This window comes from Drosophila nasuta, chromosome X (assembly GCF_023558535.2).
Source record: "Drosophila nasuta strain 15112-1781.00 chromosome X, ASM2355853v1, whole genome shotgun sequence".
Lineage (NCBI taxonomy): Eukaryota > Metazoa > Arthropoda > Insecta > Diptera > Drosophilidae > Drosophila > Drosophila nasuta.
The window spans coordinates 5,998,961-6,018,999 of NC_083459.1; the positions used below are offsets into that span (position 1 = coordinate 5,998,961).

Consider the following 20,039-nt stretch of genomic DNA (forward strand, 5'->3'; position numbering starts at 1 on the left):
ATGCCGCCTTAATTATTAATGTGTGAATTTGCAAACTGATGAACGTTGATGAATGCCCTCGTTACTGTGCCTGTGAAATTTGCAATTGCACTTTTTGCAGTGGGCATTTATCGCAGTTCGCCTAAAGTTGCAATTAAATTGGAATTGTTCAATGATTTGAGTGTTCGAAGTTGATATTAAGTAAGTTTAATAATGTCTATTCATTTTGATATGACATAAAGAGTAACGTAGTTTAAAAATCATTAAAAAAATGAATTTTATAAGGTTAAGTATACGACGTGTAGCGTATGCTAAACATTAAATCAAAAGTTATTACTTTGGTAAAGAATTCAGAAGAGTTAGAACAAATATTCGACGTCGAAATTAAATTCTTACGTATACTTAATTTGATATGTAATGAAATTACGTATACGTCAAATCTTTGTTATTGCTTTAAAAAATTCTTGTGTCGAAATATTAAGTTATTTATTCCATTGCCAGCTCAAAATTTACAAAATACGTATACTTAATTTTTAGTGAAATGAAATTACGTATACGTAGTATGCAATATTGACTTTAATAATACAGCTTATAATTCACTTGAATGGATTCAATTCTTTAATTGTAAATAAATAACCATTTCCAAAATTTTAGTAAACGTATACTTAATTTGTAGTTACGTATACGAAACCATAACCATGATAATTTGTTTTATTGCGAATTTTTAATACATGATGATAGTGTTATTTAAAGTCAGTTTATTGTCAAATAACATTCGATTTGAAAATCTTTAGCGTACGTATACTTAATTTTTCAGCGAAATGCAATTGCGTATACGACACGTGTTATAAAATATTAAACTTTGATAAAGAATTCTTTAGCAGCAAATATTGATAATGAAATATTCTATTAGTTTTATTTTATTACGCTTACATTCCAACCGTGAACGTATACTTGATTTTTGTGAAATATATGTAATTACGTATACGACACGAAGAATGCTACATCTAAAGCAAACAAATTCGTAGCTAATAGTTCTTGAGCTCCAAATCCAAAGCATACGTATACTTAATGTTTAAGTGCAGTTTAATTGCGTATACGACACGTCGTACTCATTATGTTAGTAGCAAAATTCTTGAATCGACATGCTGATAATGTTATTCATAGCAAATATTGCTTAAATTTAAAATCAACATCGTACGTATACTTAATGTTTAATAGAAGCTCAATTACGTATACGACCTGAGGTATGGTTTATCTATAGCAGACGAATTCTTAATGCTGATAATGGTATTTGAAGTCAGCTTATTAGTAAACAAATTCCAAATTTGAAACATACGTATACTTAATGTGTAACTTAAACTCAATTACGTATACGACTCGTTAAAATCAAATCTTAACATATTAATTCTTAGAACGAAATGTTAATTAATTAATTTTAAGGCAGTTGATAAGCAATTAGTTTTCGAGTGCGTATACGTAATATATGTACTTACAAAATTAAGTATACGTCTCGAATATGAAATCGTTGGATATGTTTTGCTGTGAATATTCGTGAGCACTGAAAACGAAAAACTTGAATATTTTGACGTTCTCCTTACGCAAGCGGCACAAAAATTGCGCATACGACATGTGTCGCCTGTTATTGATTGAGGTGCTTTGTAATTTGAGTTAATTGTTTGCAAATTTCTGTGACACAAAGCAAACGATCTTCGTCTGAGTGACTGAAACAACTGAAGTGTGCAAGTATTATGCTTTGCTATTTTTGGGCATCACAATTTTTTGATATGAATATCCTTCTGTGTGTTTGCATGTGTGTCATGGTGCACTTGACTGTGTGTGTGTTTGTGTGTGTGTGGTTACAAAAGCACACACACGAGGCAACAATAAAAACCAGCTGAAAAACTAAGCTTGCGCTTTGCTTGAGCCACCAAAAAAAAAAAAAAAAATGGAAAAGGAAAACGATGCTGAGAGAAGTAGAAGCAGCAAACAAGAAATGAAAGAAAAACTGTGGCCACTTGCGCTCGACACAAATTGTGTATGAACACAGACATAAATACATATGTACACACATGTCGCTGTGTGTATGAGTGTGTGTTGGTGTGTATTTCCATTTCCCTTATGAAGGCACATTTTTGGGCAAAAACGAAAAAAGAAGCAAAAACATAGAAACAACAGCCGCACAGTTGTACTTTAGTACAGGGAATTTGGCATGGTGCAACTCAGGGGGTGGCAGGGCAGGGATGAAAGAGGGGGTGAGGGGGGTTCTCTTTAGGGGGTTGGCTAGGAGCACCGCTTGCACTGCGGTTTGCTGTTGTTGCGCTTGAAAACTGGAACACGTGTGTGCCACTCAAAATTCACCACAAAAACAGAGAGCGGCCGCCCAAAAAGCTCTCTCTCTCTCTCTCAGTTTCAGTCTCAGTCCATCTCTCTCTCTTTGCGCCTGTGTTCTCTTTAACGCTCTCTCTCTCTCTCTCTCTCTCTCTCTCTCTTGCACTTGCCTGCACACAGCTTGCTGCTGTCTCGCTTTTATTTTATTTATTTATTTTCCTTCTCTTTTGGCACAAATAACACGTGCTGAGAGCGATGCCGCCAGTTTTTACAGTTTAGTTCGTTGATTCTGTTTTTTCGTTTTTTTTTTTCTTACATTTCCATTTCCATTTTTTTTTTTTGCACTAACCGTGTCTCCCTTGGCGCTGTGTGTGTGTGTGTGTGTGCTCTGCTTTCTGGCCTTTTTACTGCTGCTGCTGCTCTTGCTTTGCTTTGCTTTGCTTTGCTTTGCTGTGCTTGCTTGCCTGCTGCCTCTGTCAACGTTGAACGTTGAACGTTGAACGTATTTGCCATTTTCGCTTTTGCTGTTTTCGGCTTTGCGGGCCAAAATATTTTGTCTTTCGTCTGTCGACTTCATTGCGGTGTTACGTGTTTCGCGTGTCAGACGCAGCGCAAAAACCAAAACGGACGGTGCCACGTCGCGCGGCAAAAGCGGCAATAATAACAACAACAACAACAACAACAACAAAACAACAAAAATATATAACAACAAAAATAATAAATAATAATAAAACATAAGAAACGACAACATCAAAAAGAACAAAACATTTAAATACTAATTTTAAACAACGAACAAAACAAATTTCATAAATTCGTAAATTCGTAAATTCGTAAATCCGTAAATCGTAGCATAGTGTTTAACATAAGTATATGCACACACAAACACACAAAAACACATCTTAGTGTTATGTATGTTTATAACATCCATCTTCTATATATCCAATCCAATATCCCAAGTGTCGCAGCTGATTGAGTGTCTTGCTTATTTATTTACATTTACATTTTGCTGCACAATGCAGCAATATTTAATTCATCATAAATCACACTCACACACACTCACACACACACAGAGGCGTGTTGTGCGTATATTTTGACCTCTATTTGATAGCGCATTGATAGCCAAAAGTATGTACATCCAATATATATATTAGCTATATATATATATATATATATTTTTATTGTCACATGGCGACAAGCAGCTGCTTCCAAACGATCGGTCGCATCTTCTCTTCGCTGCGTGTTTTGACGACTTTTAACCGGCTGTGAATTGAACAACGAAAAATATCATCAAGGATATTCATGATCCTACACAAAAAGAAAGAATAAGAAAAGAAAATCAATGCAAATACCAATATTTTTTTTCTCGTGTCTCGTTTTTTTTACTGTGATTTTGTTTTTTTTTCTTGGCACCAAGATTGGAGACAACAAAACAACAAAGCTGAAAGAATTACGTATATTTGTGTTTTGTGTGTGGTGTTGTGTTTCTCAGAGTGGGAAAAGTTATGCGCCTGTGCCGCATGTGGCACGTTGCACGTTGGACGTTGCAACATCCGTATTACATTTTGCAGCATTCTCTTGTTATTTATGTTTATGTTTATTTTCGTTGTTGCACTGCGTTTCATTTCGTTTCGTGTCCCATTGTTTTCATTCTCTTCTCCCTCTCTCACTCACTCTCTCTCTCTCTCTTTCTCTTGCGGAAAAGTTGTACAGTATTCATTCAATTATTCAAATGGTATTCACAAGTATTCGCCAACTATTCAAATGTCTTTTTGTTGGCCCGAACGTCTGCTTATTATATAAACTTTATCTTCTGCAAATGTAAGCCGGCTTAGCTCTAGTTTGCTTTCTGCTCATCTCATGGAGTTCTTTTCCTTTGCTTTCCTTTCTTTTTTTGGTTTTGTGGCAAACTAAGAATGAAGTTTTGCTGCACATCAAATTCATCAACTTTTCATGAACGCTTTATGCTTTTTTCCACTTTCTTCAATAACTTGCTCAGCAACAAAAATGTCAGCCAATTATATTTATTTTATAGCTGATCTATTTACAAATTTATGTGTTATTTATTTTTGGAAATCCGTTGAGAATTTGATGTTAAACTTGAGCTAAGCTGACCTTACTTTTAGCTACACAAAACAACGTCAATGGGGTATGCATTTTTATATTATTATTATTATATTTCGTGGAATAAAGAATACAATTTTTCATTGCTATGATCAGGCTTATTTTAATTCATTCATTTACTTATTTCATACTTACAAATTAATTAGTAATAACTTTATTTCATTTGCCGAATTGTTGTTAATATTTCATAGTTAACAAAGAATATTTCATAACTCAAGATTATATGAATATTTTCTATAATTCTTCTTTCCGATGGAATAATTTTCAAATGTTAAAAAATGTGTCTCTAAAGTCGAACATACCCCACATGAAATGTTTGCTCTCAACTATTGGGTATTGGCATTGGCATTGAATAAGTAAAAAAAACTGAAACAGAAAACAAAAAACAAAAAAAGAATTCGTGTATCGAATCGCGTTGAATCGGATTAGTTTGATTATATGAGTAGTTACATGCCACATTTATAATCGAGTTTATAATGAGTTTATATACAGTTCTTGTTTTATTGTTACCCATATTGTGTCTATCTGTCTGTCTAGATTGTCGTGCGCGCCTTAGGCGCGTGTTATTTGATCCTTTTGGTCATACTCCTATACTTACTACTACTTGGCAACATGACAAGCGTTTGTTGGAATATTTCAAATGTTGCATGCCACACGACAATGTGCCACAACAACGACGAACGAAATTCAGTGGACGCACACACGTAAATATGCGTGTCGCGATCAACAACGAAAAAAAAAACAAAAAACACTAAAAAATATAAGGAAAACTAACTCAATGTAAATTCACACAGCTGCAGTTTGCAGAAGGCCTTCAATGGGCTTTTGTTTATCGATTGCTATAATACTCCCTTGCTCTCTCGCTCGTAGAATATATTCGATGGCGCGAGTCTCTAAAGTAATTGCAGCTTAATCATTTGCTTTCAATTTCCATCAAAATTTGTGCACACACACATATTTGTAATTGATTGAGAGAGGAGCGCAGAGCAGCGAGTGTGACAAGTCAATTTAATTTCAATGCTGCCAATTGCCGCAATGGTGCTGCCAATTCGTTGTAATATGGGGCTGTCCACTTGCTAATGACTGCATGCATTTCAATGCTGCCAATTGACAAAGAATTGTGGCAACGGCGCTGCCAATTCGTTGTAATATGGGGCTGTCCACTTGCTAATGACTGCATGCATTTCAATGCTGCCAATTGACAAAGAATTGTGGCAACGGCGCTGCCAATTCGTTGTTATATGGGGCTGTCCACTTGCTAATGACTGCATGCATTACAGTGCTGCCAATTGACAAAGAATTGTGGCAACGGCGCTGCCAATTCGTTGTTATATGGGGCTGTCCACTTGCTAATGATTGCATGCATTACAGTGCTGCCAATTGACAAAGAATTGTGCAAACGGCGTTGCCAATGCGTTGCAATATGGTGCTGTCCACTTGCTTAAAACTTTAAGCAGGTTATGATTGAAGCTAAAAATCGTTTTAGGAATTTCAGTTGATAAATTAAAGAAGGTTTGCAATGATTACTCTTTAAAAATGCATTATGCATTGAATCATGTTATGTTGAATATAGAGTGTTGAATATAAATTGAGAAGGTAATCACAAGACTTACAGAGTGCGGCAAGTTGAACCTTTTTTGAATTGATGAAATACACAACTCTTGAGGTTGTTTTCAATATATATCTACGTGAAATTAAATAAGATACTAAGATCATATATACCATACTTTATAAATGCTAAAATTAAGTCCAAAAGACAGTTGACTAAACTAAAAGAAAAATATGAATTGCGATTGTTTTCTTGGTTTGCAATGATTACTTTCTTCAAATAAATCAATATAACATTGATATATTAAGTCATAGTTCGGATGAAACAACTCATTATGTGATGTGCTTTTTGCACAATAAAGAACTGTTAAGCTATTTTTCAAATAATACTCTATACGTATCTTTCTCGATGCTAAAATGCATTAAAAAAATAGTTTAGTAAACTATAAATAAAGAAATCATTGATGATAAAGTAAAAGTGATATAACAAATATAATTGAAATTTGTTTTTTGGCATTACTATTTTATTATTACGACAATACAGCCTAAAGCATATAAATCAATATACATATAATGCACTATATAATTCCAGCCACCTGAGCAAATATATTTTGCTTAGAATAGTTTCTAAACATGCAAATTCAATAATCGATATGAACAGCAAATTAAGTTGTAATGACAATTTATCACAGCCATTTATCTCAGTTTAAATGTAGTGTGAAAATTCCCTGAGCTGTTAACCATTTGTACTATATATGCAATATTATTGCTAATTACTGAATACACTTATTCTATATTAAATGAAGTAAAGCTTACTTCTTACTTCGTTTACAATCCATCTAGGGATAATTATTTAGCTTTTTGGTTTGAGAGAAAGACAAACTAAACTAAACATTCTCTGAAAAAAATAAATAAACTGAAACTATTTTAAAATAAAAGTAAAGATTATCTAGATTTATTTCGAGCGAAAGATTGATTTTAAATAATCATAAAAATAAATGAAGAATGTGTATGTACGGTATAAATAATATATTTTTAAAATGTATTTCCTCAATAATTTGTAGTTATATTTATGACTATTTATTAAATTAAAATTGAGAAAGGTTCAAAATAATTTGTTCATTATAATGCAGATTAGCTTCAGCTCAGCTCAGCAACTAATTATAGTGTTAATAATTTAGCAGAAATTCGTAATGTTTATGTTGATAAATTCACATGCAACTGCTGTTGTTTGTCGCTAAAGTGTTGCTAAATAAAAGAAATCTTTATGCAAAAACGCTGTCCACTTAACCGCTTCACGTTTGCACAGACATTGTCGACAATTTGTTGACAAGTTCACGGCAAATATATGACTGTCCATATATGTATGTGTGTATGTGTGTGTGTGTGGCTGTAGGTCAGCCTAATAAATAGGAAAATGCGGCATATCGACCAGTAAACCTTGTGTTAGGCCCGTTAACGTTACAAACAGTTAGAGTCTCGTGTGTGTGTGTTTGTGTGTATAGTATTTATTTTATTATTTATACCACAGTTGGTAGCTACGTGCTGCGTCTAAGCTGCTTTCCCCTTGGGACAGCTCTGCCATTCCCCAAGCTGTCCGTGACATTTCGGGCGGAGAGGGGGAAGGGGAAGGGGAAAGAACGTGTGAAACCGTGATTCTATGAATCTATAATCCATACAATGGCACACGAAATTAATGCTGCACATTTGCAAAGAATGCGCGAAGAGAGTGTCGTAATATGGCATACGTAGTACTTAAGCATATACACAGAGAAAGCGACACACACTCAGTCGTATACGTGATATGTGTATGTGTGTGTGTGTGTGCGCTATTTACAGCATCCAGTCAAGGCGAAGTGTGAGTGCGACAGCGACAGCGACAGACGCTGGCAGCTGCAGCTGCAACGAAGTGCATAGACATAAAATTGCATTTATTTGTTGTTTTTAGGCTGCAAGGATAACAGCAGCAGCAGCAACAGCAGCAGCTGCGCGCCAGCTGCAGGCGAGTCAAGAGTAGGGAGGCAAGTGCCATACTTGTTATTAAGATCAAGGGCCGAGGGCAGCAGCAGCAGCAGCAGCAAAAGAGAAACAACAGCGGCAGCAGAAGCAGAAGCAGCAGCTTTTATGTAATTCAGCGGACTTTTGCGGGTCAGTTGTAATAAGCTAGCAAACAAACAAAAACAGCATGCTCTTACCCTCAGCCTTTTATATACATACACACACACACACACACAAACATACAGTGACTCTCTCTCTCTCTCTCTCTCTCTCTCTCTGTTTGTGCATTTAAGGTCAGAGCTAAACAGATAATCGCCAATGAGACAATTTAAGTGCTAAATAAAATCAATAAATGAACTTGTCTAAATAGTGCCAATACAAACACACACACACACACACACACACACACACACTAATACACTCACACTCGTAACACACTGACACACTTGCAGTCAGGCGACAAATCTGGCAGCCGCAATCGTTAATCGGCAATTTGCCTTTTTCTGTAGCATACTTTTTGGGGCGCCAGCTACAAAAGGATTTAATCTGAAAATAATTGCATATAATGGACAAATTACACAATGCAGCTAATCTATAAATTATATATATAATACACACATGCAAGCACACACACACACACACACACACACACACACACACACAAAAGCCTTTATTCTGGGGGGCATTTATTACACTTGACAGCTCGACAGCACATAATTACTTACACTGCACAGCGTATCAGTGATTTTGCTGCCCGAGCTGCTGACATTCGGCTATAAACTATACATTTTTGGTAATTTATTACCAAAAAAAAAAGGAAAATACTAGTAAACGAGTTGAAAACTCAGTATATTATATATATGTTACTACTGCATTTTTATTTATTTTTATGATTATTTTAAGCTACACACAAAAGTGGTCAAAAAAAAAAACGTTGATGTTCAACTAAAATTTTTTAGTAATTTATAACATGGGGAAAAAATACTAGCCAACATGTTGAAACCTCAATATATTATATATACCATATACATTCATTCTTAATTTGTTTTCTCAATATATTATATATACTATATACTGCATTCCTTGATTAGTTGTATGATTCTTTTAAACTGCCGTTGATGTGCACACAAAAGTGGTCAGAAGTTGATATCCAGTTAAACTATAAACTATTAAACTTAAAATTTTGGTAACTTATTACCCCAAAAAACTACTAATTTATTTTTATGATTATTTTAAGTTACACACAAAAGTGGTCAGAAGTTGATGTTCAACTAAAATTTTTTAGTAATTTATAACATGGGGGAAAAATACTAGCCAACATGTTGAAAACCCAGTATATTATATATACCATATACATTCATTCTTAATTTATTTTCTTAGTATATTATATATGCTATATATATATACTCCCTTACACATGAAAGTAATCAGAAGTTGATAACCAGTTATAAACTATACATTTTTTTACCTCAACAAAAAATATTACCTCAAATAAAATACTAGCAAACGTGTTGAAAACTCAGTATATTATATACTATATTTTTTATTTACTCTTATGATTATTTTAGAAATAAATTGAAATAAATGTACTAGCCAAAGTGTAGAAAACTCAGTATATTATATATACTATATACTGTATTCCTTATTTATTTTTATGATTATTTTAAACTGCCGTTGGGGTGCACACAAAAGTGGTCAGAAGTTGTGCTTAACTGCAATAAAAATCGTGTTCGCCACAGAATGAGAGAGAGCTCAATGGGTTTTATATGTTTCAGCAGCTGCAAAGTTTCAGCAACAAAAACACACACAACCCAAAAAAAAAAAGAAAAAAGAAAAACATATTTCAATGGCATCAACATAACATACATGTTGAATATACATATGTATGTATGTGTTAGTTGAGAAGTTGATATGCAAATTTCGTTTGCTTTTAAGCGCTTTCCAAACGCCTGCCTGCCTGCCAGCCAGCCAGTGTTGTATAATGCTGCACGCTCAAGTTTTCCACAACATTTTTGTGTGTGTGTGAGTTCTGAATGAGCTGAACTGAACTGAAAGCAGACACCAGTTAAACCATGCATAATAAGTTTTGTATTTTTGTTGTTATTGTTGTTTTTTTAAGCACTTTTCTCATGATCCAGTGTTGTCTAATGCAGGCACTCTTCATTTTAAAACTAATTTAAGTTGCATTTTGTGACAGCTTAAGTGCAGCTAACTTTCAATTATTTATGGCACTTGGCTTTACAAACACGCAGCACAAGTTTTACTCTAGTAGAGCTGTCAGTGTTGTAAAATGCACTTATTTATCTAATGAAATCTGAAACGAAAAATGAAATTTGAGCTTAACTTTAGTTTTTAATACACAGAATATTTAAATTTGACTTTCTTTTTGAGGCAAGTGTCTTAAAAATAAATGTATTAGACATCAACTTCTAAGGCAGTATTGGAAAATGTATCATAATTTCTCAAAAAAATTTATTTGTTGGTTAGAGTATAGACTTCAACTGCAGATGATACAATTAAGACATGATCATCTGCATTTCACGTAATACTTAAAGTGTTGTAAAATATGTCAAAATGGTGACATAAATTAAAATCTCAAAATAAATGTTTAGGTGGAATTTTTCACTACAAATAACACATTCTAAACACTTTAAAGTGTTGTAAAACGTATTAAAATCGAGGAATTTCAAAATTTAAAGAGTGTTGTGTTAAAATTTAGAAATTAGTTCTCTTCTTATTTGCAAAAATTGCTTTTAAACTTCATACAAATATCATTTAGTATTTAAAGTGTTGCATAATGAACTAGAAATGAATGCGTAGTAAGTATGTTGAAGTGTTGGAAAATATGCTGACAGAATAGCTGCAGTCGGCTAGCTTTTAACCCCGAACCAACTTTAAACACTTCAAACCAGTTCATGCGAAATTCATTTAATATTTAAAGTGTTGTAAAGTGCGTCAACTTTGAACTGAAACAGTTTTGTGTAGTGTTGGGGACGTGGATGGGGAGGGGGATAAAAAACGAGTTCAAGCAAAGCCAAATGGCTGGTGAAAGGTTGTCAAGGGTCAAACTAAATCGGTGTTATTTTGTATAATAAACTTATCGCCGATCATAATCCAGTGTGGGTAAACTTAATGCACTTCCTGACGACGCTCTGACTGTAGCTCTGGCTCCTGCTACAAAATCGATAAATAGCGAGTAATGTGGGTAATATCAGCCTAGTTTTTCAGTGTTTTTTTTTTTTGCGAGTATTATGTACTTAGTTTTTCTTTTGCTGGGCGAGAGTTCGTGTTGCCAGCACGTTTTTAGAGTTTTGGGCCTGGCCAGGCCGGTCCGAAGGTCATGCTCGGAAGTCCCGTCGGCAACAACAGAAAAACAGAAAAAAAATAGAAAAAAAAAAATTGTAGTCATTGGATTTTAGCCAAAGTCAATGCTGCGCCTGGGCCTGGGTCATATAATGTTTTGCGCTTACCGGGCACACACAAATAATTTGCATTTCGGGCCTGCTTTTTCCTATTTTCATTTTGAGTTCTCTGTTTGTATTTGTGTTGCGTGACCATCGTTCGCCACGTGAGTTTGAGGTGGCATATGGCTAACCCTGAGCTCCCTATTTTTTTCCTACTTTTTTCTACTTTTTTTTCTCCTTTTTTGTCGCCCCCAGCTTTGGTAATCTTTGCTTTCAGGTCACGTTTTACACGTTTCCTCCTCACCCTCAAAAAACAAAAAAAAAAAAATGAACAGCACACAAAAATCCCCTCCAAAAAAAAAAAGGAAAAAAGGAAAATAAAACACTTTACGCAGTTATTATATTTTTATGTGTATGCAGCATATGCTATATAATATTTATTTTCCTCCTTTTTTTTGCGGTCATTTTAACTACTTAGTCTAATTAGTTTGATTTGCTTTGTTGGACTGTGTAATTCAAATGTTTGATACACCCATTTACTGTTGTTGTTCACTTGACACACGTCTCAGATGTGGCTTGAGTTCACAGTTTATGTTGCTGTTTCTAGTTGTTGTTGTGCTGGGTTGTTGGGTGTCATGAACTTTGACCCCATTACTTGAAGTCCGCTTTTGTTATAGTCGAAAGTTGTGTTGTGTTCCTGGATGTGGTTGCGGCTCTGTTTACAGTTACCCATTGTTTTCCATTCAAATGCCACAATTACAATGGCTAAAACGAGAGTTGGGGGAATTCCCCAAACTTCAAGATCGACGCTTTCAACAACTTGCGAAATACCCTATTCAAAAAGCATTGTGCAAAATCCAGCTTGTAAAGATCAAATATATGCAATTTTTTCATGATTTTTGGGTGTATCATGCACATATTTAGCTCGACGAAAGCATACCCTGTGCTTCAATGGAAGTTGCTCGAAATAAAGACATTTCATTTGAGAATACTACAGGGTAATATGTGGGGCATAGTTAACTTTTATTGTAATTTATTTTGATATTGTCATTAATTTCTGTATTTTTCTTAGACCTATCGTATTATTGATATTATTTCTTCGGTTAAGTTACAAGGTATTGCAATTTAGAGGATATAAATTTGTCGTATTTCGTTTATTGATATTGTAATTATTTTCCTGCCTTTTGCTTGAGTTCATAAGAGTTCAGCCATTATTTTATTCTCTTAACTCAACTGCATCATATTCTTTATGTTATTTTTATGCCAGTTTCATTGAAGAAGTTACAGGGTATTTTTTGGAGTATATATATATATAGCGAACGTATTTTGTTTATTGATAGCGTCATTAGATTGTGCTTTTATAAGCATTTTTCACATTACATATATGATATTATATTAGCTATTTAACTCGACTGCTGCATACCCCGTAAATTAGTAGACCTGTGGGCATTATTGGCTTGTCATTTGGGCATATTACAGGGTATACCATGGAGTACATATAGCCATCATAATTCGTCAATTGTTAGTGTGCTTTTTTCCTTCTTATGATCAAAATTGGGCCATTGTCTAAGGCATTTAACACGACTACAACATACCTTGTATTTTAGTGGATATGCTGGAATTATTGGCATTCCATTCAAGTATATTACAGGGTATTGTATGGGAATATGTAGTAATCATATTTAGACAATCGAATGAACCTTTTGTTCACATTCTTAACATCAAAGATGTGCCATTATTTCAGACATTTAACACGACTACAGCATACCCAGTGATTTAGTGCTCGATATAATTTTACAAAATTTACAGGGTATTGTATTGGATATACTATATATGTATAAGATGGAGTATTGTGCTCGTATTTCGTTTATTGATATTGTGTTTCTCCTTTTTTTTTTTGGTGCTTTTTGTTTGCATTGTCGCAGTGCGCACACAATTGTGAATTGATTGTTGCCCTGTATGTGTGTATGTGTGTGTGTGTGTATGTGTGTTTGTGGCACGTGTGTGGCATGCGGCAACGCGAACTTGTCGCAGTATTTCGAACGAATAAATTGAAAAGACAACCCCAAAAAAAACAAGAAAGAGAGAAAGAAAACTCTGTAAATAAATAAAGCAATTAATAATGCACACACACACACACACACATAAACATACAATAACTGTATGTGTGTTTGTGTTGGTGTTAATCAATACGTAACTGTGAAATATGATTTTAGTATCCCCAAAGCAACAAATTTTTGACTGGACTTGCCTTAAAGTAGCAGCACTAGCTGAAAGCTAGCTGTGAACAACATTCAAATTGTGATTATTAGTCAAATTTTAGTGTAACAAATAATGCAATTAATCTAAAGAAAAATCTAAAAAATAAACAAAAACAAAAAAAAAAAGCAATCAGCAAAGAAAAATGTTATCAACTTAAAGCTTAAAGCCAAAGTCGTGTCCTTCAAGTTGAATCCTTCTGCTCAAAGATGTCCATGGTATGCAGTCTCAATAGCGATGGCAGCAGCCAGGCAGCAGCCAATGCAACGCCCAATTCAACCAATGCAACTGCCACTGCAACTGCAACTGCAACAGCCACTGCCCCACACTCGAGTGCTGCAACAGATTATACGCAACAGCAGCAGCAGCAGCAGCTGCAACTGCAACAAAGCATCGTGGATGCCCCAAATGCCAGCACCCCGCTGCTCCTCGGCCATGTGGAGTCCATGCCCCTGCCTCTGCCTCTGACCCTGCCGCTGCCGCTGCCGCTGCCCGATGTGAATGCCACAAGCGGTGCACACAACAACTATCCGACCAACAATGCAGCTGAAGCGCCATCGGCATCCGTTGCCGCCGCAGGGGCATCGACTGTTGCCACAAACGCCGCTGCTGCCACAGAGACCATGTTGAGCCTGAACAATGGCACATTGGCATTGCCAGGTGGTCTGAATTTTGTCATGGGCGCCACGGTGACCAACAATGCGGCATTGGTTGGCGCCGTTGGCGGCGTCGCTGCCACATCGACGACGCACGCGAATGCCAACGATAGCAACAACAACATGGACAATGCGAGCGACGACTCCAACCCGGTGACAATATACAGGTAACGACGGCTTGAGGCGCAGGCCACGCTCAGCGATACACTCCGATTAATCGATTAATTATCGAGTAATATTTTCAACTGATTTTGTAGCTTGTTTGCAGCAAACGTTACCACATATTATATGTACATATATTAATGAATTATTTTGGTGTTATCAATATAAATGAAGTTATCGGTAACTTATAGAGTTATCGAACTGATTGCGACAGTGCTAACGTAAAGTAGAGCATGTATTGAGTGAAGGTAATCGTTAGCTTATATGATTACTGAATAATTTTAACATTATCGAAAACATACATTGCTGTTATCGATAACTCATAAAATTACATGAAATAGCCATAGTATTTAGTGCCAATGTTTACCGCAAACAGACTATTGAGTAATTTAAATGTTATCGATATCCGAGCATTTGCATTTTGTTATCGATAACTTATTGATTTATCTCACTGATTGTGACATAGTTTATGAAAGAAGTTTTCATAATTAGTACCAGTTTTTTTTAAATACGTATCGATATGTTATCGATAACACATCATTATTACTGTTTATCGGACCCAAATGCAAGGAAAGCTATAAACCATCCTTAATGGTTATTATCTTCAGAACGAAATAGTTAAAGTTCCACACACATTTTTGTAATAAAACCTAATTCAAAACTATCGATGTGATTATCGATTAATTTTTGTCGATAGTAATATAAATGATTAATTTCTATACAACCCAATTTCGTATTTACTACTCTAATGTCTTGTTCTTTACCCATTTATTACATAATCTAATAATATAGTGGTTATATCTGTAGTAATCTGGTGAAATCGATTTATTTTACAGGTGCCGGGCTCCGATAGCGTCACTCGACTGCATGGAGGAGTTCAGTGGTACGGGCGGTCATCTTGATTTCGGTATCGAATTTCTCACTATTATATAACCTTATCATTTTTTGTTCTTTTAGTTAATACTCTTCGATTGCTTGGCTTGTTTTCTATATATACATACTATATATATTCCATAGCTTTTTCTATAATCACATAAAGCATACAAAGCAAACAAAAACAAACATACAAAACTATGCTATACAACGAACTCGACACATTCCTCATACGACTTTCTCGACTCACCTCAAATGAAATTTCCAATGAAAAAAGTAACACAATCTCCCGATTTGGAAATTCGTCAACTAAGAACATCCAATGACAATTCTCCTGCATGTTTTTGATAACCAATTGCATGCTTATTGGTTTTATTTAAGAATTCAATTTTATTGAGAATTTAGTTTTGATTCAAACATTCCAAAGTTTCAAAAGTATTTTAAATGAATTTCACTAAGAAGAAAGTTCAAATTTAAATGGTAATTTTTAAATTTCTTTTATTTAGTTGTTGGTAAACTTGTAGCTTAAAATGTTTACCGCAGTTGTTTTGTTCATTTATTATTTTGATTTCGTTGTTTGCTGTTTATTGCACGTTTTTCTGACCGGAATACAAAAACCAAAAAGACTACAAAGTTCTTGGTCATGGAAATCGTTAACAACAGAACTGAATAATTGTTTCCCGATTGCATGCTTACCGAAAATCCAAACAAAATCGAAAAAAAAACAATATACAATATATGGAATGAAAAATCCAACCCAACCCTGACGCTACTGATATCAATATGTTGGACTGTCGTTGTTTGCCCGCCAACCGTCACCGTTACCGTTACCGTTACTGTTCCCGTTACCGCCTGCAGGCCGCTCGATAAGCCTCGGCTCCAATCCGGCGCTGCCGCTGCGGCACGGCTCGACACCGACACCGGGACTGAGGTACAAGAATCTCGGCAAGAGCGGTCTGCGCATATCGAATGTGGGCCTCGGCACCTGGCCGGTTTTCTCGCCGGGCGTTAGCGATGATCAGGCCGAGGCCATACTCAAGCTGGCCATCGATAGCGGCATCAATCTCTTTGACATCTCTGAGGCGCATTCCGAGACGGAGATTGGCAAAATACTGCAGCGCACCGGATGGAAGCGCACCACCTATGTGATCACCACGAAGGTTTACTGGAGCACCAAGTGAGCACAAATCTATCTATATATAATATTATATAGATGACAAAGATTATCTATTTCTTCATACTCAGATCAGAGGAGCGCGGTCTTTCACGCAAACACATCATCGAGTGCGTGCGAGCTAGTTTGCAGCGTCTGCAGTTGAACTACATCGATATTGTGATCATCCATAAGGCGGATCCCATGTGTCCCATGGAAGGTGTGTAGACTTTAATTCTGAATATGTATTTCTATGTCTATAAACATAAAGAAAGGGAATTCCAACATTATAAGAAACAGGAACCAAATACATTTTGTTTTTAAAAGTTCTTAAAGCAAGATGTGCAATCTTCTTTTCAATCTAAAATAAAACTAGCTTGAATCAAGATTTTAATCCGAAAATAATATGTTTTTAATCTTAAAATGCAAATTTAGCATAAACATCTGAATTAGAGATTGTTTCAACCTAAAAATCTTATTTCAAGATTATTCTTTTTAAGATCGAAAAAATCTTAAATCAATATTTTTTTCATTTTCAGTTTTTTTTTATCTGTGTATGAAACTAATACCGAGCGTTGAGAGTTCACAAATCTGTATAACATATAAAACAACTACGTAAAACACATTTAGTTATTTTATATATTTAAACAAAATTCGAAATTCGGTTAAAAATATATTGCGGAAAAAAATATAAATACAATTATCCTAAATATAATAGATTTTTTGTAATAATTAAAATAGTATCTTACTTAAATCGTATATATATTATATTAGCTTAGTTCTATGATATAGACTAAGACATGAAAATATTCATATATCTGAGTATTTAAAATAATACGATAAATAAAATTAATACAATATTCTGGCAAAATTTCAAGTAGTTCATTATCTGAAGTGAATGAAATATAAGCCCAAACATTTTTTTTTTGTCTTAAGTAAAGATTAATCTTATAGCTTATGATTGGCACTTTAATTAGAGCTAAGAATGATCTTCAAACTATGTTTCTGTTTTAAGATAATTGCAAAAATGCACGAGTTCGTAAGCAAACCAATAAATGAATGAATTTATATATTTGATCATAAAATAGAAAAAGTTCTTAAGATCAATCTAAACCTTAAATATAGTGGTATAAGAATAACCCTTACTTATTTGAAAAACTGTTCAGTTTATGTAATAATATATAGTTATATACGAATGATGAAGAATAATTACAATATAATATAACAATAAAAAAACATAATTTGGATAATTCTCTGGCAAAGTTTCGCGTGCGAAATCATATAAAGTAAAAGAAATATATGCCAACATAAAAAGAAACATTTCTTGAGAGTCGTGTATCCTTAATATAAAATGATGTGTTATATCTTGTATTTTATGTTTCACATCTTTTTTCATATCTCTCCGCAGAAGTGGTGCGCGCCATGAGCTACGTTATCCAACAGGGCTGGGCCATGTACTGGGGGACTGCGAGATGGTCGCAGGTTGAGATCATGGAGGCGTACACCAATTGTAGGCAGTTCAACTGCATTACACCGATCGTGGAGCAGTCGGAGTATCACATGTTCTGCCGCGAGAAGTGCGAGCTGTATTTGCCGGAGATGTACAACAAGATTGGCGTTGGATTGATGGCCTGGGGACCACTCTCGATGGCCCTGAGCGATACACAGAATGGGGACAAGCTCTTTCTGCCCAAAGGATCGTTCAAAACGAAGAGCTTCTCCTGGACCGAGGACGAGATCAATCGCAATGTAAGCTAACAAATTGTATTATCAAATTTGGTATTTCATGAACATGTGTGACTTTTTGGCTTTTGTGGCAGGCTGCTTTGTCGCCGCAGGGCAGCTGGGGCAAGGATCGGATTGAGGAGGGACGACGGCATTGTGATCGCTTGCGTGATCTGGCTGCGCTGGCCGAGAAGCTTGGCTGCAGCCCCACACAGCTGAGCATTGCCTGGTCGCTGAAGCATGAGCCCGTTCAGTGCCTTCTGCTGGGCGCCACATCGGCGGAGCAACTGCATCAGAGTCTACAATCGCTGCAGGTAGCCTATGAATACTATTCTATATAGAATACAGTCTAGTGTCGATAATTGCCAATTCAAATACTAATATGTTTAGGTTCATTTTTATTTCTACGTAAGCTAAACTTTTTTTTTGCGTTTAAGTGCACTTAAAATACAAAAAAAACCAACCCAACAATATATTTATTAAATTGTAAAGTTTACATGTAACATTTTGTGCGTTTAACTGCCAAATTCTTTGATTTGCAGTTAGGAGCAATGCATTTAACTGCAATGCATAGGTGTCACCGTTAGGCTACTCTACCTTTAACTGAAAACTTTTCATATGAAACTAATAGTTGTTCGACTCAAGAAGTATACAAAAATCCCAAATATGCACTTATAAGTAATGTGATTAACTGCAATGCTGCATTTAAATGATAAGTAGGTTGACTAGTGTTGCTTTTTAAAGCAGTTTTTATTACACTGCAAATTCACGATTAAAAGCAATAAGCAATAATCTTTAATGTGCCATTATGAGTAATGCGTTTAAGTGCAACTTTTTCAAATCGTAACGAAAAATTCAAGAAACTTAATGTTCTATGTTGCTAGAAAAGTATCGAAAGCAGTTACAAATTTTCGATTTAAAAATGAGTTAATAATCCAATATATGCAGTTATGAGTAATGCATTTAAATGCAAATTTTTCAAATCGTAACGAAATAAATTTAATGTAATATGTTGCTAAGTAAAAAAGTATCACTAGCAGTTACAAATTTTCGATTTTAAAATGAGGCAGTTATGAGTAATGCGTTAAAGTGCATTTTCTTGAAATCTTAACGAAAAATGAACGGAGCTATGCAATAAATTTGCTTATTGAGAAATGTATTTGTTATGCTATTAAACTGCAATTTATCCATTTAAAAATGGTACTATAATCTGAAATATGCAGTTATGAGCAATGCGTCTAAGTGCAATTTTTACAACTCTAAACAAAAATATGAAATAAGCTTTGCAGTAAATTTGCTCACTCGTTATTATTATTATTTGACAGCAAATTTTTGAATTCAATATGATGCACTAATCTAAAATGTGCAGTTATGAGCAAGGCAGTTAAGTAATAAGATGCAAAAACCTAAATCAATTTTACTGAACATTACTGTTGTTATCAAAATTTGTTGCAATTCTCGACATTATCGACTGTATATTAAGAGTAATAATTAATGCGCAATCAATTTTTGATTAGCTTTTGCCGCGACTATCGTCGAGCGTGATGCTGGAGCTGGAGCGGATCTTAGAGAATAAACCAGTGCGTCCGCCAATGATATCGACGCTGGCGCTTCGGTGACAATCAGCCTGCCCGCAGGGTCCGCTTAGCCTGAGTGGCGGCGGACCCTGCGGCGCCGATTCGCCGAAGCACGAGGAGGAGGCGTTCATTGAGGAGGCGGATGCCAAGGAGGCGGCCAAGCAGGGTTTCTGTGTTATTCAGTGACGAAAGGAGTCCTTAGATAATGATAATAAATTTTTGAAAGTGATTAGCAGTAAAACTAGCCTAAGTA

At 35.2% G+C, this 20,039-nt stretch overlaps 1 protein-coding gene across 2 annotated transcripts in view; it reads left to right on the plus strand.

Moving 5' to 3' along the window:
- The window catches only part of LOC132795401 (putative cyclin-dependent serine/threonine-protein kinase DDB_G0272797/DDB_G0274007), a 40,612-nt gene extending 20,783 nt beyond the window's left edge, over positions 1 to 19,829 (plus strand). The window contains exons 8-13 of one of the 2 annotated variants that reach the window (XM_060806093.1): positions 15,295 to 15,365; positions 16,190 to 16,508; positions 16,577 to 16,704; positions 17,893 to 18,233; positions 18,305 to 18,523; positions 19,727 to 19,829. In XM_060806093.1, the coding sequence (XP_060662076.1) occupies positions 15,295 to 15,365; positions 16,190 to 16,508; positions 16,577 to 16,704; positions 17,893 to 18,233; positions 18,305 to 18,523; positions 19,727 to 19,828 (1,180 nt within the window). In that variant the 3' untranslated portion in view covers position 19,829. The other variant, XM_060806094.1, reaches the window with a different exon arrangement.
- The last annotated feature ends 210 nt before the right edge of the window (positions 19,830 to 20,039 follow it).